The sequence below is a fragment of the Tyto alba genome, unplaced genomic scaffold, assembly GCF_018691265.1.
Source record: "Tyto alba isolate M040663 unplaced genomic scaffold, T.alba_DEE_v4.0 Super-Scaffold_1000006, whole genome shotgun sequence".
In the NCBI taxonomy this organism is placed as follows: Eukaryota; Metazoa; Chordata; class Aves; order Strigiformes; family Tytonidae; genus Tyto; species Tyto alba.
In genome coordinates, this window is record NW_024881272.1 from 30524877 (window position 1) to 30550058 (window position 25182).

The window sequence follows — 25182 nt, forward strand, 5'->3', positions numbered from 1 at the left end:
ATAGACCCCTAAAGCAATCCCTCTGAAAAAAAAAGCCATGAAAATGAATCTGGCACTTTTCTCCGGGGAGGGCCCAATGCTCTGCCGAGCGCCCCATGGCCAGGCAGCCCAGAGCTGTGCAAACAAACACTGGAGGATCGAGTATCAGCCCAGCTTCTCCTACCTGGTCAGCCCAACTACACTACAATCCCCGTTACTTTTATGCCTTTGAAAGCCTTCCTTGGCTCCCTCCTCTCTGTATTTGCAGCGTATTTTTGTACCTACTAATGCCGTAAGACTGTGCTTTGAGCAGCTGTGGGACAGCCCTCCTTGACCCATCCAATGCAAGGGGAAGCTGAGCATGCACCCAACCAGCCCATCCACAAGAGCTGCTCAACTCCCATCAGAGCCCATTCGCTTTCAATCACGTTAAAGCCATGTGAAATCTGTTTTTAAATACTGTTTGAGAACCCCCTGTGCAGGAGGCCTGTGTCTGCACGGCTCGGCTGGACCTCTGCACCAGGCATGGAAGAGATCTGCTCAAAACCATGGGGTGATGGGTTAGGACACACACTGTGGCAGGGACACCTTGAAATTGCTGCACATCTGTAACTCCGTAGTCTTCTAAGTCTCTCGGAGAAATACAGCATTGCCTCAAAACTGGGAGAGCAGCCCTGGAGTATTTCCCAGCCACGATGTTACCTCGGGCAGGGCACGCTCCTTCTCTTCACCTCAGTTTCCCTATCCATCTTTGCTATTAAGTCCGTCACCAAGAGCAGCGGTACATCCCTACCAAAACAAGCCCCAAATTCCCTGAAACCTGTGTTCAGAGTAAATCACAAACCACCAGGTACAGGAAACCCTCCTCCCGCTTGCAGAGCGAAACCCAGATAAGGGGAACACAAATGCACAGTGGTTCAAGCTGTCCTTGGGCCAAGACAACAGGTCTCACGCCCAGATCCTACAGAAAGCACTAGGGAATATTTGTCAACCACTAAACTTGCTTAAGTATCTGTGAGTTTGTTTACACAGCTAGCAGCCCAAGACATCAGAAGGTTTTTCCTTTTAAAACTAAAAAAATTTTAAAAAATTGTAAAAAAATGGAGTGCTGTTGGATTTGACATAAATTTGTCCACGGTACCTTTGTAGCAATCACAATCTGCTAGATGTGATTAGCAAGGCTACCATCCAAGTTGTTAAAAAATGCCATCAAAATAATGTTCCCTATCTCCATGTGAACACGTTGTACAATCCATTTTGGCTCCTTTTCCTATATGTTGATAGGTTTGCCTAATCCAGGATTAGTAGGGGTTTTTGTTAGTCTTTAGAAAAAGGAAAATCTCCATCATCTGTGAGGAGGGACAACCACACACAGACCTGAAGCCTCTCAGGTACCCAAGAGTGGCCAGGGCCACCACTCAGAATCCCTTTCAGATCCTCTCTAAAAAACTCTGGAAATGGGTTAACTGCAAGCACTGGGCCACATGGTGTTTGGCAGGGCAGACTGGTTTCCATCACACGTGTGAACCAGCGAGCAAAGGTTTCAGAACTGCCTGCCCCACTCAGGTTTGGTAAATAAAATTGGACATCTCATGTGAATCCAGTCGATCTTCATTCCACTATTTAACCGTTTTGATGCCTAGCCAGCTTGGCCCCAAAACGTGCCTCTGATGCCAGCAATCCAATATTAATAGGCCACTTAAAAAATCCTTAAGTTTCCCAGTGAAAAATTGCAGGAGAAGAGCTAATGTCGCTCGGTGCGATCCAATTTCACATGCACTTGAAGCAGCGGCGTAACAGTTGAACTCAGGCAGTAGACATGCCACAGTTACGTGGCTTATTGTTATTTCTCCAGTTCCTCTTGTTAATAGCTTTCACATGACAGGTCTGTAAAACACATGTTCCCACAGACAATAAAATACATCTGAAAGCTAAAACTGGCTTTTTTTTTTTTAAAAGAAAAGAAAATAAAGAAAAAAAAAAAAGAAGACAATAGTGTTCCTATATATTATGTGAACCCAGGAATAATTAAGATTTGTTTTCCCTTCATTCATTGAACAGCATGGGGTAGTATTTCTGCGTTTCAATTATATGTATGCTTGCCACAGCTATAATAAGAGCATAACTGACCTATACGGTATACATTTTCTTAAAGTGCACATAGGCATAGTTTAGAAAATCCAATGGTTTTGTTTTCTCTCCTACAAACTTGTGGTTTAGCGGGATATTGCCAATCAAGTCTTGACATTTTTCCAGCAAAACAGTAACCTCAGATTCCCTTTTTTTCCCTTTCCCTTTTTTTTTTTTTCCTCTTTTTTAACATGAGAAACATAAACATACTCTTCATAGCTGAACGGATATTACTTAGAAGACATAACACGCCTTTGATTTCAAGAGCTGGGTAAGAGGCTGCTCTTTCAGCCATAATTACCCAAGGAAGAGAAGACCCCAGCCCATGTCAAATGGTAAATTGTGTTCACGATGGCTCTTCTTCCACAAGGTTATTTCTTGGAGAACGGCTTGTCTAAGTGACTAGGTCACCACCCACTTTTTTTTTGGCAAAGGGGTTCCAGCACAGAGAAGCCTGTAGTGGTGCCAATAGGCAGCCAGAGAATGGGTTTTGCAAAGAAACACTACAGAGAAGTCTAGAAGAAGACAGAAAATTTAATGTGGAGAGAGGTGGCTTTGGGATCCCTCAACAGAACACCAGAGACATTATTCCCACTAGGAGATCTGTTGGAGGCAAAGGTATCCAGAAGTGGGGCTACAGCCCACATCTCCTTGGAAATGGAAGTCAAGCAGCGTAGGGTTGTACCTTGACAATGGTATGTCTGGTCTCATCACCTCTCTGCTCCAGTCTACCTCTCCGATTCAGTGTTTTCATATGAAATTCAGATTATGCATCCCTGGCTGCAGTGATTCGCATCTACAAATTCAACAGCGGAAGCATGTAAAGGTGCTAAGTTTTCAACTGCCACCACTGCCCATCCCTACCCATGGTACAAAACTATTCAGAATACAAGAGGTACATTTCAGAAAATGGTAACAAATGGTGACTTGCACTGAAGTGAGCAACAGATGTACACAGCAGCAAAAAGTTACACTGACTTTGGGGATGGTCACTCTTCCAAAAATGGTCCTATGTGGCCATTCTGTCTGTGGCTGCAACCCACCGACATGTACTGATCTATTCAAAATCTTTAGTAACGCTGTAGAAGAGCCTCACAGCTTCCCTAATACTGGTATCTCCATGCTGAGAAATTACACAGCAGCCTGTGGACCATACCCTAATGCATGGAGGCAACCTTGGCACATCCATATAGGACTGTGCAACCAGAGAAGTAGTTATCCCCATCTCACAGCAGAGGAAAGCAGAGCACAGAACAAAGGAATTTGCTTATTCCAATGAAAAAAAAAAAAAAAAAAAAGGTAAATGGAGCTGAGATTACCTTCTGAATTCTAACATACTTCACAAAGTGAATGAAAGGTTTTTTCCTTATATAAAGGGGATTTTTTGCTTTAATAACAGAACAAGGAAATCCCAACCACATGCTTTTATCTAACTATGCTGTAGGAGATCAAAAAGGGCTCCAAAACCATAAGCATAATAGAAATCTCTCAGGGACTGATCCTGCCCCATCCAAACGGGCTCAGCCCTGCTCCAAGCGGCACAGAGCAGGTGTGGACACTAACGAATTGTGTGAGGCACCGCGGGATGCCGTGGGGCTGGACATTGAAAAATGATGTTGCTTTTCTTGGGAGGAAGTCCAAGTGACTTGGTGACCTCTAACTGCTGGTGTCCTACGCTAAGATATTTCAGTGCAGGGTTTAAATTTATTTGTCTTTCCGTTTAATAAAGCCAATCAAGTTTGGAAATCTAGCACCAAGGAAAAATTACTCCTTTCTTTGGTCAGCACCTTTATTAAGATGCAATTAATAGGCAATAATCATGGGAAGGTTGGCAGCATGAAAGCTAAAACCCCACCACCATGCCTAAACAAAAACCCTTGCAAAACCCCCATGTACTCTCTGACCAGCTTGAAATGTGCATAAAATCAAAGGCAGAAGAAAAAAGGGCTCTGTGTTGGGTACAGCACTTTGAATCTCAGAGTCTTTGAAAACTTAACACTTGTGCAGATTTAATGGAGGAAAAAAAAAAAAATAAGGGGAATAAACTTTCTTTGGCCACCCATTGGAAAAGCAGAGGGAGCGGGAGGGGAAGAGGCATTTCTGCAGTGACCCACCCATGCAGCTCATCTTCCCAGCCCAACCTTCACCTTTGCACTAAATTAAACACGATCACGGTCTTTTTTTTTTTTTTTTTTTTTTTTAATGTTTGGTTTTGATGGAGGTTGGGTTGGGGTTTTTTCCACTAAATCTTTCAAGCCTGCAGGTCAGTGGGATGTTGCTGGCTATCTCAACAAAGCAACAGTAGTTTCTAACACGCACTCTGTGATGTGTTTGGCTGCCAGTGTCCAGGCCCTGGGTGTGTTTTTAAGGTTTCTGTAGATTAGACATCTAGCTTAACAAGTGAAAAAAGACCATTAAATAATTCGGCAGGGCTGAGCAGGGTATCCAATTTCTCATTTAAGACACACTCTGTAAATATTTGGGTACCTACAAGAGATGGGCTTTCTATCTGAAGTACTTAGTGGCTGATCTTGGGTACATATAAACCTTATTCAGTTTATTTTAATTATTTAATATTTTAAAATGCATAAAAACTAGATTAGCCTACAGTAGGCTTTCACTGGGGCCTTAGAAGTTGGCTTCCCCAACTTCTAGAGAAGAATTGCAGCACTGCAGACCAGCCTTGGCAGCTGCTCTAAGAGCGAACAACTCTTGAAACCAGTTGACATTGTATATATATACATACACACACAGATAAAATTTAGTAACAGAAATAGAAGTATTTCCACCATACCAGGCATATGCTGAGAATCACAATAGGGCCTGATTCTGCACCAGCACCAACAAAATGAGTGGCTGAAAGAGTGATAGGAGCTTGGTCAACCAAAAAATAATCTCAAGGGACCTGATCTGCAGCCCAGTGGTAGCCAAAAGAAGGATCCCACCGCAGACTGCATCAGGCCATTATGTTGGGATTTCTAAAGGTCTTGAAAGCATCAGTGATAGGCCCCCTTCCCAATGCTTTCTGACTAAATCTGGATGCTTGAGGCCCATATATTTACAGGAGACAACATGGCTAACATCAGAAATAGAGAGTACCAACAACTATGTTATTTTATTACCTGCTCAGTCTTAATTGCTCTTCACCTTGGTTCCAGCAGTCCAGGAGACTGCTCTGTGCATCTGCCTGTATTTTGGAAACACATCTAATATCTCTGTTTGCAAAACAGATCCTCATTCAACTCTATTACAGTTCCACTACTCTCAGCTACACACACACAAGAGGATAGAAAATTCTCTAAACACACAAACAAACCCTAGACTTTACTGTAGAACAAGTACCTGCTTTAGAGTACTAAAGAACCTATAAACAAGGATCATCATATATTGCATTCCTCTGATTTGACCTGTTTCAGAAAGTCCTGGGACATAATAGGTTGATTTCCACAAAACCCAAGATATTAGTTATTTTTCTACTTGCTGTAGGTTCTCCCATTGTAACTCACACTAACCTTTGTGCCTACCCAGGTCAATCTGTCTGGTGTTCTTCCTATCAAGAAGGTAACATTTCAGTCCACTTTATGATTATTAATATAGCTGTATTTCAGCCAAATCATAGGAACTTCAACATAAATCTCACCATTTTTAGGTTCAGCAGCTGCTACAGAGTCCAGGAGACTTCCTAGCAGGCAGACACAGGTTCATTTTGACCTAGATGATGTTTTCTGGGTTCTTAGTTTTTGGGGGTTTTTTGTTTGTTTATTTTTAAATAAGAACTGGTTATTCAGGAACTCTGGGCAAAATGCCTTCTCATGCCTGCTAGTGCAAGAGCAAACAAGAAAAAAGCCAAGAACATTAACTTTCTATATAGACAACCCTATAACATTGATGACCCCAAGCTGCAGAGGTATGTGAGAACTGTCTCTAAAAGGAACGAACGGTGGTGGCAGGAGCGACAGGTATATCTACCTGCTGCCAAACCCGTCATCCAGAGACATACCCATCCTTTGCAGTAAATATAGCCCCGTGCAGCCTGAAGCATGCTCATAGACCAAACCATCCTGGGAAAATATGATTATAGAAAGGCTCTTGGTCACGGATACTTTAAACCAAACGTCAAATTATTCTCGCACACTGCAAATTCCTCTGGATTCGAAACCTTGGTCGAAACGCTTCCTCATGCGGCTGGAGCACAACATGCCAGCCCCACGCTCCCAGAGCTCCAGATGAACAAGAGTGCTGCCATTGGTTTTGCTGGGAGAAATACTGCTTTTAGAGAGAGTACCAGTTACCTATTTCCGGAGGTAAACAGCACATACAAAGGAAGAAAGAGGAGAAGGGAATTCTAAGAAGTGTGTTGTTTCTCCTGGGAGTTTGGCATGAGCTGTTGCATTAAAAGAGCTTTATATTAAAGTGCACATGTATTTTTAATACTTAAAAAATGCATTAATAAGAACAAAAGGTCTTATCCAAGCCACAATATCTAGATGCATATAAAATTCTGCATTTGTGGGGTGAACCAGATTTAAACCAGACTGGCCGACCACCAAAAGTTGGAGGGGGTGAATACAAAAGACATTATCAACAGGAATACAGAGCCAGCTCCAGTCAAACATGATGGAGACAAAGCCATCATTTCACATTGTCTATAGCAAGGAATAAAATGTTTTACACTGTGAAAAACCTCAATGTGTCAGGATCTCTACATATCCAAGTGCTTTGGAAGGTCTCGCAGATATGGCAAGTCTGACCTAGGATGACCCAGCTTGAATAGAGGGAGGAAAAAAAAGAAAAAAATTAAAAATGCATCTGTGAACTCTGCAATACTGAGGGCAAACAGATCGTGTGAAAAACACACTGTGGCGACTATTATGTTTTCAATTACAAACGAAGCGAGCACGGTTTACTTTGCCGGTCAGAGGGGTTTGGAACAGGCCCTGCCTCACCACGACTCCTCTGGGCTCTGCCTTCGAGGAAGGGCTCGGACCACTGCCCAGCCCCAGCAACGCTCACGCTGCGGGAAAGGGGCACGACACCCCGTTTCTTTGGGGGAAATCTAGGGAGTTTTCTTTCAAACTAATGTAAGGGTGAACAGAGCTGTTGCTCCCTCTCACCCATGTCATCCCAGCGGCACGCACTGGCTGCACGAACCCTACTATTTCCCCATCTAACAACAAATCTCCTCCACTCCATCAACTTTTATTCAAGAGGAAAGTTTTGTGGGCTGTAGGTGTTGTTTTAATATATAAAAGTCTCAAGCAGAGACTCCTTATCTTGGCTTACTGCCCCCAAACACCACCATATATAAGCCCTGGCTCCTTTTTGCACAGCCACACCGAACCCTAGCAAGAATGAGTGGAAATACAAAACTGCAGCCAACGCAATGCAGCCAACGAAATTATCTCGATTATTTTTAAATCCATAAAGGCATAAAGCTTTCAAAGCAAAAAAACAAAGCCAGTTCAGCCTGGTCATCATCAGGTCCCTTAAAAAAAAATTCATCTACTGGACTTCCTAAGCTTCCTCTCCCCCCTTTGCCAGAGCATCCCAGCCAGGCCCTGCAACTGTAATTAAGCACGTTTTTGGGAGCAACTGCCCCTGTGCAGGAGGCAGCAGAGCCTGCGTCCGCAGCACTGAAGCTTGCCACGAGTAGCTTTCTGACCCAGTTCTGTCAATGTACCTATTGTAAATGCAAAATCCTTTTTTGGATTTGAAGCAGCAGCCACCTGCATAAATAAGGCCAGGTTATAACTCTGTAACCAAATACAAGCACTGAAAGCTTAAAAAGTTTGTAGTCTAAAAGGCACTTCTGACCTCTTCCTTAAAAGTTCACTAATCACTTTTAATTCATAATTTATTTCCTCTTAATATACTTGCTTTATATAATACCCCCCTTTTTCCCCCCTCCCTCTCTCTCCTCCTTTCTTTTTTTCTGGAAGTTCCCCAGGAGAAAATGGTATTACACAACTCCCTTGATTAACTGGAAATGAAACTTTTCCCCCTCAGTAGTCAAGATTTGGTAGAGTTTCCAGGATATAATGCATGGTACACAGTGCTGAAAGAAAGAAAAAAAAATGTGAGCATGGGTGGAAATGATCCAAAGCCCTTCAAGCAATGGGTGGGGGTTTGATCTCAGTGTTTCTTAGAGCAGAGCTCAGTAAGGCTTTGCCTATTCACCAATGGGTTAAAAAGGTGTAAGATTATCTCTTTTCTCCCTCCTCTGTATTTTGACTGCAGCTACTGAATAGCGTGGCACCCTAAAGTATAACAATACATGATATAACTGAGATTGCACTCCTACCCAGGTAAAATTAAAAAAAAAAAAAAAAAAAACAAAAAACCCAAAACCAAGCCCACACAATAATAAACCATGTTCCTAATTAAAACAGCTTTGTATTACGGGGAGGGCAGACTTTGCAGGGGAAGGCAGAGGTGCAACGGCTGCTGCCCTGGCCGTGCTGCCATCGTCACACTGTCTGCAGAAGTTTGCAGCTACTTAGGTGGAAAGCAGCTGGGAACGGGATACCTCAGTGGCAAGCCATCACCTGCAGTGACAGAGGTGCCCACCTAAATGGAGATTTTTTTGGGACAGCACGGTTCCATGCTGCACACCCCCTGCGTGCCTTTCTGGGTACTTTTAACCCCCCTACGAAACCGCATATTCTGCAAGTTCAGGTGATGCAGCAGTGTCACAGCAACATCTAAAATTTCACCACCTTCTGCCAGCACAGGGCCAGCCCCAGTGGCATGTCCACCTTGTCACACCCAGTGTCACATCAGCCCCTTTCCCACGCACAGCCCCAACCTCCCCACGACGGCTGCGTTTTGCAGCCAGGTGACATTTCATAGCCCCGTTTCCTTAGGGGACGGTATAAATCAAGCCGCATCCGAACAGTGCTGGCAATGGCCAAGTCTCTATTCACACTGACTCAAGGGACACAACATGTACCGTGCTTTTTAAAACCAAAAAATGGATAACTCCCAATTTCCCTTTCCAGCCCCCCTGTAACAATGCTGTGCCCTGCTGTCAAGGAACGTGTGAATAAATTGGGGAAAAAAGGTTAAAGAAGCCCAAGGGAATAGCAGTCCCTTTTTCTTTATTGCAGTTAATTTTGACAAAGGCTCTTCTGTTTCCCCCTGTTTTCACTTTAGGTTTTTTTTTTGGAAGGGCTTCGTGCCAAGTTGCATTATTCCTCTTCACCATGGTACTGCCATGAAACCCGCCTGGTATGTTTGTCTGAAAATCGCAGGTTTTCATGGAAATTGTTTTTAATCTCAACAACAACTCCCTTTGTCACCTCAGACAAGAAAAGAGGAGGAGAAGGGCTCGGGCTTAAATCCAATCCAAGCAACAAAGCATCTGCAGAAAAGCACCACTACCTTCCAAATCCAGCATCTTGAAAACCTGTCCTCCCAACAGGGCAGAAACCCTCCAAAAAACCCTTTTGCTACCTCCTTCATAACACTGATGCAACCACAGACACGTGCGACTTGCTGCAACTCACTTTGCACGGCCTCCGTTTCAAACACTTTGAGGCTTGGGAAAAAGCCCATACCATCAGTGGGGTTGTTTTGAAGCATTTTTAAATGGAAATAGTTTCTTTTCCTGCAGCCCACCGTGGCAACGAGAGCCCGCTGGCTCCTGTCAGCAAGGCAGGAGCTCACTAGCTCGTAGGGGGTATCCTCTATTTCCAGCCTATTTACTGCTCCGTTGAGAAAGGCGCCTATAGATGCTCTAGTTCTCAGATGGGAGTTTGGAGGGACTCGGTTATTCAACAAACCAATCCTTTCTAAACGCTGTCAAAGGAGTGATTTGATGCCTTTCAGTACTTACTATACAAAACGCTGAAAGACCAGCGAACTTCAAAAGCCGCAGAAGCCGAGCTGGAGTTTGGCAGGAGTTCATTAGCTGCCTGTGTCCTTCTGTGTGTGGCTTGTAATTACATGCAGACCTGATGCCAAATCCTCATCTTCCAAGGGGTACTAATTAATGTGCTGCTCGATGATTCACAGGTAGCTAATGTCAAGATCTGTACAACCGGCATGCCAAATATCCCATCCTTTAGTATTATCATTTTTTTAAAAAACTGGCCTTTTTTTTTTTTTTTTTTTCTTCTTTTCAAGTTATTGTACAAGCAAGGATTTGGCAGTAAAATTGGGATTGTCCAGCCTGTTCCCAGGCCACACACTGGTGGGCCTGATCCTGCTGTCACTGTGCACCAGCATCTGCAGGGACACATGAACCCCTTGCTGCATGGGCCAGAGGCTTGCAAGTTGAACCACCTACTGTAATTTCCCTTCATACAAAGCATCCTTTTCTGCTCCAAGAAGAAAAACTCTGAAGTCGAGGTAAAATTTGGACTTCATACTTGCTGTTCCTGGTGCTTCTACCCTCTTACTCCTATAGGTAGTAAAACAGTAACAGCAGGAGCTTTAAGTTATAATTCACCTTTGCATAGGGAAATGCATACAAAACTGCATCTCCTGCAGGAAAATTTAACAGTTATTAGATCCTCAGACCAAAAATAAAAAAAAAAAAAGCCCTCTTCTCTTACTTGAGAACTGCATCTCTTTGCAGCCAGCTGGCTCCCAATGCAGCCCTTGGCAATTAAAACCTTGGGAAGTCCAACACAACGGCACGGAAGCGAGCCTTTTGTTTTCCTGCTTTTTCATTCTTGCCTTGTGTTTGATCCCCAAACAGATTTCTCAAGCTACAGGGGAAACCATGGGCCCACCGGAACATCTTGGCACTGACCTGGAGCAGATCTCCAAGCACACTGGTTTGTCACCACTGTTGGCTTTCCCATGGACAGCAGGAGTCCTAGCCATTATTTCCTTCTTCTGCTTGACTTTCTACTTTGGAAAATCCAAGGCGAGTCCACTGATCTTCTCCTGCCCCCAGTCTGCAGCACCTCAGTGGCCTCCTGAACCCAGAGCCACCACGAAACAAGTGGCAAGTGAGATGGGTATGATTTCAGATTTACTGGAGGTTTGATGCTCCTAGGCAGAAACGAGACTGTATACGGGGGCCACAAGAGGGAATTTGCAGAGATGGTTAGCCTTGATGTAACACCACTCACAAATGTACTAGCCACAGGACAACTATACACTCAAAAATCATGGATATACATATAACACCCCGAGACCCTCGTTAGCAGTAATTTGATAGCTTTTGCTCTTCTTCCTTTACCTTTGTCACACAGCTTTCCCTAAAAGCCAGTTTCTACCTTAATTTTTCTCACAGTTGTTCAGCACGCAGACACCCATGTCTCCCACTCCCTCCTTCAGACACCCTCATTTCCATACATTATCCTCTTTCCCTAGGAGAAGCAGTTTCTCCATCGCACTTCTTGCTTCCATACCATTGCAAAATGTCTTCAGCCCTGCGGGATAACTCAACACCAGAAGGGTTGCGAGCACAACTCAATGCTCGTACCACTTTATCCTTCTAATAAACCTTTCACTGCATTTGACGCGATACAGGTCTTGTCCAGCCATGAAAGCTTTCTTGCTTATCACAAGAAATTTTAATCAACTAGAAGGAAAAACATGGCCTGACATTTTATTGCTTCCTTACGCTTTGCTTTTAGATGTTTCAGTTTTCTCCAATTTGTACTCTCGCTAATCTCTTTAGCTAGAGATTGGTGGAAAGCCTCATGTCTTTCATGCCCAGCAGCTTCCCCTGGATAATTTGGAGGCAGGGCAGGCAGAGGAGCATGGGGGCAGCGGGGGGGCTTATGGTGGATTGGGAGAAGAAGGCACCAGGCAACAAGCTCTCACATTCACTGCAGGTTCTGGGACATGGTTTTGTCCTGGCCACAATTACAAAACAACAAACAACGTCTGTGGGGAAGGGTCATAAGAAGTTCAGCTTTCCTCTATTAAAACCATCTGGTGCCTATAAAAAAACCCCAACTGGTTGGTTGGGATGGCTGGTAGCACCTCCTCCCTGCTCCGCTCTTCCTGGCACTTCTCAAGAGCGTGGTGGTACTCAGAGGTGCCACCACGGGAGACAGGGCTGCCGTGGGAACAGGGGGCCCAGCGGACATACACCCCACTTTGCATCCCTCCTGCTGTCAAGAAGGTGCCCCAGCATCCATCTCATTTCACTTCTCCTTATCTGAGCCAGACCCTTCTTTATGAGGTGCCTGTGCCCTCGGCAACACAGACTCCTGCCGGAGTGCCCTCGGTGAGCCTGGGAGGGGGGCTGTGCTTTCTGAGCAAAATAAAACATCCCTGCGAGGCCAGCATGGGACCCAGCAAAGGGCTTTCTCCAGGTCGGAGACACTAACGGGTCCCCCCTCCAGCATCGACAGCGAGAGGCCTCGGCCAAACCTGCAGGGGATGGGAGCCTTTATTAAAAAAAAAAAAAAAAAAAAAAAAAAAAAGAAGCTTAAACCTCCCCTTTGTTTCCAACAGAAATAAAAGGAGGAAAAAAAAAAAAAAAAAAAGAAAAAAAGAGAGGAGCCCTAACAGCCAGTTCCCCAGCCTGTAACACAAAACCGCGCTGTGCTGGGAAACCTTACACCGCGCGGCATCCAGCTCATGTACTCCTGCTCCGCTCGCCGCCTCCCGGATGCTTCCCCAAGCCCAAACTGCCCTTGAGAGAAGCCAAGCCTCAGCCTCTGCTGACAAGCCTCTTTGTTTGGATTCCCCTTCCAAATCAGCGTATCCCGAGATTGAACTCCCTCCCACCCCTCTGCAAGGCTTTTTAGTGTTCAGATGCCTTTGGCAGTGGCCACATTCGCCAGCAGGTTTGCGGTCCTGTAATAGTGTTCAAAACCTTGGTGTTGGGGCACGTACAGTGCTAGGAATTTTCTTCATGCTAAAGGAGAGAAGGAGGAAGAAGAAAAAAAAAAAGTTTTGCAGAATTACTTCAAATGATCCTTTAAACATGAATTGCGAACAGAGCTAAGTTCTCCTTAATTAAACAATAGCTTTAACCAGCCTGCAATAGCTTACATTAAGGCACACCAGTGAGCTGGAGAGGCACTTTTTTTCCTCTCTGAAACTGGAGTAATTGAAAGAAAACTAAACAAGTCATCGGAGAAACCCAGGCACATGGTCTGGTCCATATGGGCATCACCATGAGGGTTTGACACCCAACTGCTGCCATGAGCCCTCCATGCAAACTCAAGTCCATCACTCACTGCATCCAGAAATTAAATGGATTTTCCTGCACTGCCCACTCTGTCTGCAAGCTCAGGGGCACTGTTGTGCTACATCCATGCAGCCCCTGGCATGCGACAGGGTCCCCCGTCTCCCTTGGGGTTTGCAAGCACCCCAAAATCCCAGAAAGGGCAGGAGATATGGTCCTCCCATGCCAGGACCTCTGGTGTAGCACAGACCCACCCGAGACCCACAAATAGTACTAAGACAACAATTTCAGTTACCACTCGGAATGAAATGCAGCAGATCTTGCAACAAGGGACTGTAACAGGAACACCAGCCCCTACCTTGCTCTGACACCAAAGGGAAAAATCAACCCTCTTCTCCAAAACTAGCCTCAGGCCCAGCACTTAAAGCAATTTCATTGGGGAAAAGTTGTTTTTCACTTGCAGTTAGCTTTTTAATTGACCTCAGCGTTATATCTTTCTCTGTGAAAGCAAAACGCTGAGCATTTAAGCAGGTGGATTTTCAGACTGTGGACCCAATCCTGCATTCGTAAAGCAATACCCACTTTTGCAGACAACTTCAGCGAGAGCAAAAGGTCCCTGTTGTTATATCCACAATGCAGATGCATCCCAAACTTTATCCCACTTGTCTGGCTGTTTCAAACACGCTGCATCCCTAGACCCTGCGGCAGCTCTTACAGCTTTAGGCACTGGAAAAACTTCTTTGTAGCTATTCATGCGATGATTTATCAAAACAGGTTTTCGCTAAAATGCTATTTGACTTTTCCAAGGGTTTTGCATTTGACAAAGATTCATACCAGCTCAGTCTGAAAAATAAATGCCACAGAACTTCTCCTTTAAGGAAAAAAAAGCAAAAAACAAAAAACCACCCAACCCTCACAGCCCAATGCTTTAGAAATGCTTCCACATGCTAATCAGCCTCCTATTCAGCTCCAGACTGAATAGGACTCCAACAATGACAAAGAAATACGCTGAACCTATTCCACATTTCATCCCCTTCACTCAAAATGTTGCTGTTACCTTGGTTTTCAGCCGCTTTGTGGGAGCTGCAGCAGAATGACAGCTGCATGCTAAAGCTGCAGGGATGGTCAAGAAATGAGGAGTGCTAAATATAAAAATATCCGTCCCAGATTGCTGGGAAAAAAAATGGAATTATTTGCCAAGATAGTCACTGATGCTGCAAACTTTGAAAAGAGTAAATAAAATAAATAAATTAAAAAAAAAAAAAAAAAACAAACAAACAAACAAACCGAGGCCTCTGCTGAAAACATAGCCTCTTGTGGTCAGGCAATAAAGGGAATTTTTTCTTATCTTGGCAAGTATAAGTAGGCTAACGCCCCCTCTAAGCCCTTCCTTTGAGAATTAGCCATTTGTCTTATGTATTATCTAATGGCAGATGTCTCAGTGCACCTTTTTGCCCCATATTCTTAACCAGAAAAATTTTAGCTCTTCTTTTGGGAACAGATGAGCTGGTTCCCACTGAGCCGGTTCATACTGCAGCGGGTGATGTAAGGTCGTTTCCCTTTTCTGCAGAACTCCGAAGCAGGGGAACTGAGCCATCCAGGGAAGCTTTCCCAGGAATCCAGGTGGGAAGCTCTGGAAGAGGTGCACACGTGTCCTAGTGACACGCTTCGGCCCGAGCCCTGGGAGCCGTGGACTTTGTCCACTTTGCTGAGGATCTGAGTTCAAATGATACTTCAGGAGGCAGGCAATGCCCTGGCAGGACCGGCAGAAGCATTGAAGTTTGCAGCTTCACTGAAATTGTTAGGAATCAGAGGTACCTCAGTAGCTCTGAAAGCCCCACTGGGCACCTGGGTACAACCGTACTGGAAATACTGCCTTCAAAGTGTGCCCTCACCAGGCTCCAGCTCCCTGCCCACACATGGAGGTGATGTTCCTTCACATTCCCTGTCTCCTAAAGATTAGAAATTCCCAGAGGCACAAACCTCCCCTGCGACGTGCCTGGGCAGGACCAAGGGCAGCAGGGCTCAAATCCCAGCACGGGACTCCTGGGGCTTCAGCTGGGCTGCAACCCAAGAACTGGAGGGAGAAGCAGCTCCCCAAAAAGCAAGGGCCATCTGAACAGTGATCAAAGAGCAGCTTCAGAAGCCTGCTAACACCAAACTGATTCACAGCTATCAACTTCAAAGGAGTTTTGCTGCCTGCCATCAGTTTACCGTCCATCCAAAATTACTCCACGAGCATCACTCAGAACATGAATGCACCCAGCATTCACTGACCAGACCTGCTTGCCAGCATTTTGCCGCGCTATTTTCTACTCTCCCTTTGGAAACGACCACTTTAAAGACTGGTGGGCTTTGCAGAAAAGCCTTGGAAGCCCTCAAAGTGCTTGGGGTGCGGGATCAGTTGCCACGGCTTCTGTGCTGCTACAAAGACCAGAGCAAAAACCTCACTGTCCACATCAGTGGGAACGATAACCAGGGCTGAGCTGGCTGCTCACTCTGGACAGCCTCAAGATGAGCCTTGCAGCCAGGCTTAAAGAAAGGCCCATCACAGCACCCCAAAACAGAGGTCATAAATAACTTGCTGAACATCGAGAAGACAGGATGCCCAGATCCCATCTGGCACACTGGCTTTCAAATCCAGTGGCTGGACATTTTGAGGCACAGTCTCATCTTTGCGTAAGTGCATGCTGAATTAACAGCAATGCAATTAATATCTGCATGCAGTGCCTGTCTCCAGTACATGTGTGATCAGACACAGAGGCTGTAAAAGCTTTCAGAAATGGCTGTCATTCTCACTAATTTCCAGTAAAACCAGGTGAAAGCTAATTACAGGATGCCATGCAGCTTGTCACTTCCTTTGCGTAGGAGCAGGTTACAACCCCGACACCGCCGGGAGAAGCGAGCTCTCAGAGGGAGCATCATTTGTTTCAAGAGGGATGGCTGCCCAAAACCACTAACCAGTAACTTTCGCTTTTTCTGTTTAAACCTGTGGAAGGAAGAACCACGCTGTTCTCAGCTCCTCCAACCAGCAAAGGTGAAGTGAACCCAAGAGGTACAGCCTGCCATCTGCAAACTCCCAAAGCAGCGAAGGACATCTCCATGCCACTGCTACCTTCGGTGTTCAGGGAAGGTCCGGGCTAGCCCAGCAATGCCCATCCAGCCTCAATTTGCTGTGCCTGTCAGGCACCACAGTATGTTTTATCAGAAAGGCTGGAGGCATCTCCCAAGCTTTTCTGGGCTACGATAAACACAACTTTCATGTCTTTTTGAGCAAGGGATGAAAAATTATGGGAAAGTACTAGAGGGTTATGAACACTTTCCACTGATTCAGCGTCACCAGCATGGTCATTTGAGCTTTGGCTGGCAGCCCCAGCCTAGCCCTGTAGCTCCTGACTGAGAGCACCATATGCTTAGATAAGACAAGCTCATATATGGGTGCAAGCTACAGGCAACTCTGGAACAAGAACACACGGCATGAAGAGGACAGGCATTTTCAGAGCATCAGAAGCTCTGGAGTTAAATTACATGTTCCACTTATAACGTTTACTTGATGCGGAGAGTCAGTTTTCAACCCTCTGTCTTCAAAACATCCAACGCATGTGAAAAACAAGCCCACTTACGTGACCAACTTGAAAGGACAGAGTTTATAGGAATTTTTGATACTTAGAAACCCGCAACGACAAACCTAATTTTCAAACTCAATAGGTTGTCTGGGTAACAAACTTATGCTGAAGGCAAGTTTTCCAATGGTTTGCGTAAAAAGCCGTGTGAAGACACTTCAAATTCCTCTTTTTTGGTGATGTTCTGCCTCCTTGGGCCTAACTTGAAGAGCAGCTTCTGCTGATCATGACCCTGCCGTTACAACTAAGCCATTGCGTGCAGCTAAAAGGCAAGAAGGGATTCTGGAGCATAACTTCCCAACAGCTGCTCCAACATAACCCCGCCTGCAGACACCCGATCGGCGCTAAGGAGCTTTCCACCGGCTAAAATTGCAACACAGGTAGTGCTTCCCCAAGGTAGATGTCATGGGAGGGCACAAAGTGGAGATAGATGGGATGGCTTTGAAAGGGATACGAATGCCTTTCTAAGAAGGGGGCCACGCTGATCCAGGAGATGTGACAGACAGGGCAGCCTCTTCCCAACTTTTGGTGAGATCCCCCCTCCCCAGCTGAGGCATCTACAAAAGCAGGCAATGGCTGGGGCAGGCAGGACCCCCACGCACACAGCGGTGCAGCCTGCAGCACCATCTTGGCAAGGGGGGAAAGCACAGAGGGCTGCTTTACCCTCTGCTGTGCCACGGGTCCCATGGCTCTGCCACACCAGCCAGTCAAAAAAACCCCAAATAATTGTGAAGTATATTCAGAAAACTGATTTCTGAATTTATAATTACAGAATAAATGCTGGATTACTTTAACTCACCTCTTTTTTTGAGGCTTTATCATTCGCTTAAATCTCATTTTCAAGCCTTTTTTTTTTTTTTTTGAAATATGAAACCCAACCTATCAAAAAAACCCGACACAACTGCAGAAACCAGGGGCCTAAGAAAAAAAAACAAAACAAAACAAAAAGAAAGCGGGGAAAAAAAAAAAAAAAAAAAGTACAACAGCACTAGAGCTAAAACCCCAGCTGGCATCCTGCTGTGCAGAGGGAAAGCCGCATCTAGGGAGGGGGTCTCCCTGCTGTCGCAGCCCCCCAGGGATGCACAGGACCACGGGAAGCTGCCTTTCTCAGTGCTGGCTGTATGGATGCTGGGATAGGAGGGTTGGAAGGCTGCCTTTCCCCACACTGCCTTCAACAGGCATGCCCTTGTTCCAGGAGCAGGCAGACTGGGCAACCACAACGGTCCCTTCTGGATTACCATGGATGAAGCGGGAGCATTGTATGAACAAAACGGAGAGGATGGAGCCTGCTCCACCAGAGCAAGCGACGGAGCAGAGCTGGGTTTCCCACCCCCACCCCCTCCTTTTAAGTCATTTCACACAGAGATGGAGGCATTAAAACACCCCTCCTCCTGTCTCAGATGCAGGTACTAAAGAGGAGCCCTGGTTTGCAAGACTGTGCCCGTGTGTTGGGTTCCCCAACTGTGGTATGCAAACCATCTTCGGGCGGTATATGGAGGCACATGCATCTGCAGGATATACCATCAGCCTGTATCTAGACAAACAAAAGTCAGACCAAAACAGCCTAAGAAAGGCATGCATATTAAATTGAGATTTAAAAGGTATAAAAATAATCTGTTTGATCTGGGAGTCATGTTTATATCATTTTCTGTGCTCACTACAAACAGACAATTAAAAAAAAATGTCATCTACTGTATTTGTGATCCCATCTCCTGCCTGTCTCAGCAGCAGGTACACAGGATTCAAAGCACTTCTGGCCATGAAGCAGTTGCACGTAATTCTGCTTTCCTGAAGACACATCTTCAGGCTGGCCAAATTCCACTGACTCTGGAAAGCCAGCAGATTTATAACCCTGAGGACTCAGTCTGCCATAGGTACAGCATTTCCTTGTTCTGCAATTAACACCTCAAGTATAATTGTCACTAATAGCCTGCTCTTGATAGGTTTTTTGTTTTGTTTTCATAAAGCCAACACACTAAAAAAAAAAAAAAAAAAAGAGTATTTTAAACACCTCCAAAATATTTCTTTCTCAGCTTTTCTTCCACTCATCTTTGACTCCTTTGGTCTTTCAAGAGAGGGGCAAAACTAAGGATGGGAAACATGCTTGGATGCTGGCTGTTGGTTTAATAAGAAGCTTTCCAAGGTTCAAGAAAGCTCCTTTACTCCCAAGTTATGACCGGGTACAACTGCACAACCCCAGGCCAAGATGCCACCTCTGCAAACCTGCCTTTGACAAAACACTTCTAGACCAGCCATCCCCGAGACAGACTCTGCTGCCTCATAGGGAGCTCGCTGCCGCCAAGAGATCCTACAGGTATTAAAATAAGTGATACATAAACATTAACGACCAAACCCCATCTAGTGATGCTCAAAACACGATGACGACTCTCCACCCACGTAGCTTCTCGCGTGTGGTATGGACTCAGTTCTCCCCAATACAGAGAAGACACAGCATGGAGAAGACAACGCCAAGGTGTTGGGACTGCCTGGATGGTTTAAGTACAGTCGGATCTCACTGTCCCTTGCCGAAAATAAGAAATGGTTGGGTCAGCAGTTTCTTCAGGAGTTTATAGAAAGATATTACCTACACGACAAGTGAGCCCAGCACGGCAGGGTAGTCTTAAAAGTAATAAAAAAAAAAAAAAAACAAACCCAACCCAAACAAAGCAAAGTTGCTTAGCTCATCAAATTCAACTTTACAGCATCCAAATAACTCTAACCTCATCCTTCATGTTTAATTCCTCCCACTCCTTGCACTTAAATGACAATCCCAGTCCTGTTTGTGCCGATTTTTGTGACGGAGCAACCAAGTCCCTGGCAGAGCTCAAACCCTTTTTGCTTCTGAAAGCTGGACGATGACACAATTTTCTACACAGAAGAGGAAAGTTAAGAGTAATCTAAACTGTTAGCCCAAATTATAAGATTATATCCCCACTTATATAAACATGTCAAGGTCCTGCTGGTGTAAACATTTACTTTCAAAGTTCATTTTAGCATCAAGTTTACTACAGAAAAAGAGATGCCAAATTGGTGAGAAATCTGAAGAGATATTAAGGTCATAAGAGGCCTATCCTTCTGTTGCTTCAAAACCTCCCAAAGGCAGTAAAACTTGTGTTGTACAGATTAACTGGGATTGACAGAAGAGAGAAAATTAAATTAGAGACAGAAAATAAGAAGGGCAGTAAATTATGTGCAGTTTACATCTCACCAGCCTGAAACATATGCTCACATAAACCCGATTTCCATGAGCCTAGGAAGCAGGTATGCCAGATGAAATCCCTCTGTTTTACAGCACAAACAGGACTTTCTGGAAGTTGTTCTACCTGCGCAAGCTGCACAAATACAAGCTACTGAAGACCCTCATCTGCCCCATCGGCCTTGCTGACACAGCCTTCCCCTCTTCTGAGATTAAACGCTCGATTTAGCACCCGTCAGCAGAGCGCAGGTGGCTGCTCAGAGTTTGCTGAACCCGGGGAGTCCCTGCCAAGGGGGAAAAAAAAAAAAAAAAAAAAAAAAAAAAAAAGGCAAAAGAATAACCCCAAAGCAGGTCTGAGAGGAGTAAATTTAACCCTAGATGCTACATCTGTGGGACCAGGCTCCAAAATATCCCCCCTCAAGGTTCAGGGCAGGAGGCCTTGCCCCACGGGGCCACCGTCTCCTACGGAGAGGTGGTGGCCGGGTTGCAGCAGCTCCATGCAGCGCTACACCTGGGCAGCAAAACCTCAAGGCACGGGAGAAAGCTGCCCTGTGGGACCTGTCCCAGCCAGGGCCACACCAGTCCCCCCCGTAACAACTCTACGCTCTGGGCAGGAACTGCTGGCAAAGGGATGGGGCTGTGATTGAGCTCAGGATGATCAGATGAAGGCAGAGCGAGGTCTTCCCATCACACCTCCTTCTTTGCTGCTCAGAGTTCCCCACAGCTCTACAGCGTGAAGACACCGACCATCTGAACAGGGACAACTACAGCCCCCCTGCCCTGGCTGAGCTTCTCCATATAATTTTCAGATGTGTCACAGTGACCAGAGAGACAGGGACGGGGCAGCAGGGACTCTTCCACACCACCAACCTCGCCTGCAGCCCTAACAATTTCAGGAAGCATCTTCTAATTCTCTAAACAGAGCCCTCCTGAGAGGAGGAAGCAGATGGAGAAAGTTATTTTCCCCCCTTGGATGACCTGCTTTAATAAATGCACACTCAGTTCTTTTTTTATTGAGTTAAGCGCCAACATGAAATTTCTGGGAAGTTCACAGCGTCAGTGATGAAACCTCTTGTTCATGCAAGAAATCAAGGATTTGTTAGTGCCAAGTGCACTCATTAGAGGAGTGGGGTATTCCAAAATACTCAGCTCTCTGCCAACCCAACACAAGTTGGAAATGCATGAGAAATGGGGGGGAGGGGGGCCTGGTTCAGCGGGTCTTCATCCAACCTACTCCAGTAGCAATGCACTTCTTTGCTCCCCATGATCCCCAAGGAAGGAAGATACAAATCTCCCCCTTATGCATCTACTATCAAGATAAACCATTGTACTTAACGATGAAAGACAAAAGTGGATCTTTCTAATGACTCGCGCCAAATTAAAGTTGAAGGAAGCTCCTGATAGCTCTGCTTTACTTATTCTGACTTTCTTAGATGTTTATGATAATTGTCTTCTGAGTAATTTGTTTAAATTTGTATGTAAACAAAGAAGGGTTTGTACACATCTACCACCTCAGAGAGCTGATGTGTGTCATTTCTGAAAGACATTTCAGCCATAGTTTATTCTTTTCATTTTCCCCGCCATAGAGAACTGATTCAGGTCAGAATTATCGCAGTAGCTGCCTTAGAAGCCAATGCAATGTCACAGACCTCTGCAAATCAGACGACCAGTTTTAACAGTTCCTAAAGAGGTCCTCAAATGAGAAAAAGCCTTCTGTTTCCCTGCTACGCTGAATGTCTTTGGGCAGCCACTCAAGAGGCGTAACTCAGTTTAAATGCACTGGAGGCCATTGGCCATGTGCCTACATGCATCAGCAGAAGACCTCTACGGAGTACCTCCTGAAAACAAGTTGTTTCACCCAATTCTGCTTCTCATTATCTTACACAGGACTCAGGGTTTTTTTACTGAATGTATAAATATCCACCAACTTGTACCTGTCCAACTTTCTCTTACAGGCTTCAGCCAGAGCACCTTTTTTTCACCTCTAAACTGTTGGGTTTTGGTTTTGTTTTTTAACAAGCTCGGGAAGGAAGAAAATGGGAATCAAGTGCTTGGAAACTATAAGCTCTTAGTCTTCCCTAGGAAAAGGCAGAGAGAAGAGCAAGCCAAGCCTCCTGCAAGTGGGGCAGCTGGCTTTCACAGCAACTCATGCCCAGTCATCCACCAGCAGATCCAATACTACTGGTCTGGGTGTATTTGAAAAGCCAATCCCCAAACACACATCATGGCTATCCTTCATATAATCACCTTCCTTACCATGTCCCACCCGAGCTCTTCACCTGCCAGTGATCAGCCACATCTACACTTTCCTTCAGCTGTTAAACTCATGCTCTTAAATGCTCCTCACACACACACACCCACCAAAAAAAACCAACAAAAAAAAAACCCCAACACAACAAACCAAACCCAACCCAACCAACTCTGGTGTTTACTTTCTGATTTCCACCTGTAGTCAAATGTGAAATAAAGCAACAATCAGAGTTTTTGCTATATCCCATTATTCCCTGCTAACAATACCTTCCAGTGATGATTAATAAGTTCTGTTTACCCAAACTATCACAAGTAGAATAACACATGTCCACGAACTGCTTTTTCATTTAGTTCCCTTAGTCTAGAGAAGGGGAAGAAAAACTCTTTATCCATTCAAATAACACTTACTCATGCCAGGAACTCCTGAAGTTAAGAAAACTTGCATAAATAAAACTTTAAAAGTTCTGACTCCTAGAAGTTGTTTTATTAGGAATCCAACCTTCTGTTTAAATAAGTGAGGTAAGTCAAGCTAGTTATGTTTCTACTTATATTAGTTTCATTTACGGGATATCAAGTATTTTTATTTTTTCCAGATACAAGAAGATGAAGCTTTCTGCACTGGCCCCTATTCTTGTGGGAATATAAAGAGAAAACCATGCCTCTCTTCTTAATGTATTAGTGCCTCGTAATATACACCAGATGATCAATAAACTACATAAAAATTAAATCAAACTGACAGTCCTTTAAAAATGGGCTCTAAGCAGAAACAATTGTTTTAAAGACTGTGGTGTCTGGAGTATTAAACTCACGTGCTGTTGTGTTATTAATCTCTTTGTTGGAAGCCAGTTGATTTCCCCTGCCTGTGTCTGTCAATTAAATATTCAGCATTGCAGCCACAATTGAACGGTTGATGTTTTGGCATGCAAAATCTTTTTGAGACAGCCTGTTGACAGTTTCCTTACATGCCATACCGTTTTCAAAAGCCAAGCAGGCTAGCAAACCAAGGCCTCTGCCAGGGACTACGAGATGCCTGAGAGCACTTCAAAGCAATCTTTGAAAGAAATGAGTTTAGCGAGATGCCTGCGCTGGGTGCAGGAGCGGGAGAGGGAGGAAAGACAGCACCACGGGGAAACCCGACCTCGGAGCCACGCCGAGCAACCAGAGTGGCAAAAGCTGGTGTGGTTTTTTTTTTTTTTTTATTTTATTATTATTAACAAAAATATAAAAGCAAACCCAAGCAGCGCGGCTCGTTGCAGCGGTAGAGCACTACCTCCACCTGGAGCTGGCCCCGGCGCCTGCCCAGGGGCCGCCGGCCGGGCCGGGGGGGAGCGGGGCACGGCCCGGGGGGCACCTCGGGGGCGCATCCCCAAACCCACGGAGCCCCCCCCCGCCAACCCCCCCCGCGGGGTCAGGCAGAGGGAGGAAAACAATAAATAAAATAAGCATAACAACCAGTAAATCGGGGCGGCGGGGGGGGGGGGGTGTTGCCCACCTCTCCCCGCGGACATGCCGGCTGCCCCGCTCCCCCCCCCCCCCCCGGCCAGCCCCGCTGTGACCCCGCGGGACGCGCTGCCCGGCCCGGCTCGCCTCGGCCGCCCCGCTCCGCTTTTGTTTGGGAAAACTCTGCCCGCCCTCCCGCCGCGAAACCTTCCCAGGGTGGGAGTCCGGGGGAGGGATAAAGGGGGGGCTGCTGAAGGGGAAGCGGGGGGGGAGAGAGGAGCGGAGGGAAGGGGCGCGGAGCCCCGCGGAGCCCCCGCGGCTGCTCACCCATGACGAGGCAGAGGAAGTCGAGGCAGATGAGCAGGGCTTTCTTGCTGCTGCTCTTGGCCGGGTTGTTGTTCAGCGCCGGGCTGCCCCCATTCTTGCTCTCCGGCGGGATCGCCTTATCGTACTTGTAGCTCTGCATTATCGGGGGCGAGCGCCCGAGCCGAGCCGTGCCGAGCCGGGCCGGGCCGAGCCGAGCCGAGCCGAGCCGGGCCGAGCCGAGCCGAGCCGGGCCGGGCCGCCGGGCTCACACGCGGTGCGCCGGGGAGGTGCTGCCCGCCCTGCCGGAGCCGCTCCCGGCCTCTCCGGTGGGGCACGGGAGGCGAAAGGCAGGCGGGTCTTCCAACAATTTGAAAAAAAAAAAAAAAAAAAAAAAAAAAAAAAAAAAAAAAAAAAAAAGGGGGGCAAAACAAAAACAAAACAAGCACAAAACCACCAGCAAAAGAGGGGCGGGAGGGAAGGGGGGAGCGAGGGAGAAGTTTGCGGGTGTCCCAAGGCGGTGGAAAAGTCCTGGAGGAAAAATAGAGGGGAGGGAGAAAGAAAAAAAAAAAAAAAAAAAGCTATATGGATCAAAGTTTCAAAGATCTCAGTACGCGGGGGGAAAAGGTGCGGAGCGAGGAGCCGGGCGGTGCTGACTCCCGGGGGCAGGTGGGCTCCGCGCTCGGTTCCGCGCTGCGCTGCGTTGGGGGCTCCCGCCGCGCCCGCCCCGGCCGCTCTGGGAGCCACCGGCTTGTTTCTGCACTTTTATTTCGCGAGGTCCTTTCCACCCCTTAGGAAAAAAAAAAAAAAAAAAAAAAAAAAGAAAAAAAAAAGAAGGGGGGAGAAAAAAAATCAGTCACTTCGCCTCGGATGGGATATCCAAGTAAGCACAGCCCCTTTCCTGCATCTGACATTTTACATAGATAATTAACTCCACATTTTTTTCCTGAGGGAAGTTAAGAAAAAAAAAAAAAAAGAGTCAGGAACTAAAGTTTTTTTCGCAGGCCAGAAGGAGGGAGGGAGCCTCTAGCGTTCAACAAACCAGAGAGGAGTGCAATGGGGGGCGGGGGGGGGGGGGGGGAAGGAAAACAACCAGGCGATCCAAGGCTGGAGGACTCCCGAGAGGTGGTAACGCTGTGAAGGGGAGAAAACTGGTCACAAAT

At 46.0% G+C, this 25182-nt stretch overlaps 1 protein-coding gene across 1 annotated transcript in view; it reads right to left on the reverse strand.

The window, feature by feature from the left end:
• Window positions 1-24833, reverse strand: part of PLPP3 (phospholipid phosphatase 3) — a 46676-nt gene extending 21843 nt beyond the window's left edge. The window contains exon 1 of the mRNA XM_042783958.1: window positions 24044-24833. Within this exon, the coding sequence (XP_042639892.1) occupies window positions 24044-24182 (139 nt within the window). The 5' untranslated portion in view covers window positions 24183-24833. The remainder of the gene's footprint in view (window positions 1-24043) is intronic.
• Between the last annotated feature and the right edge of the window lie 349 nt (window positions 24834-25182).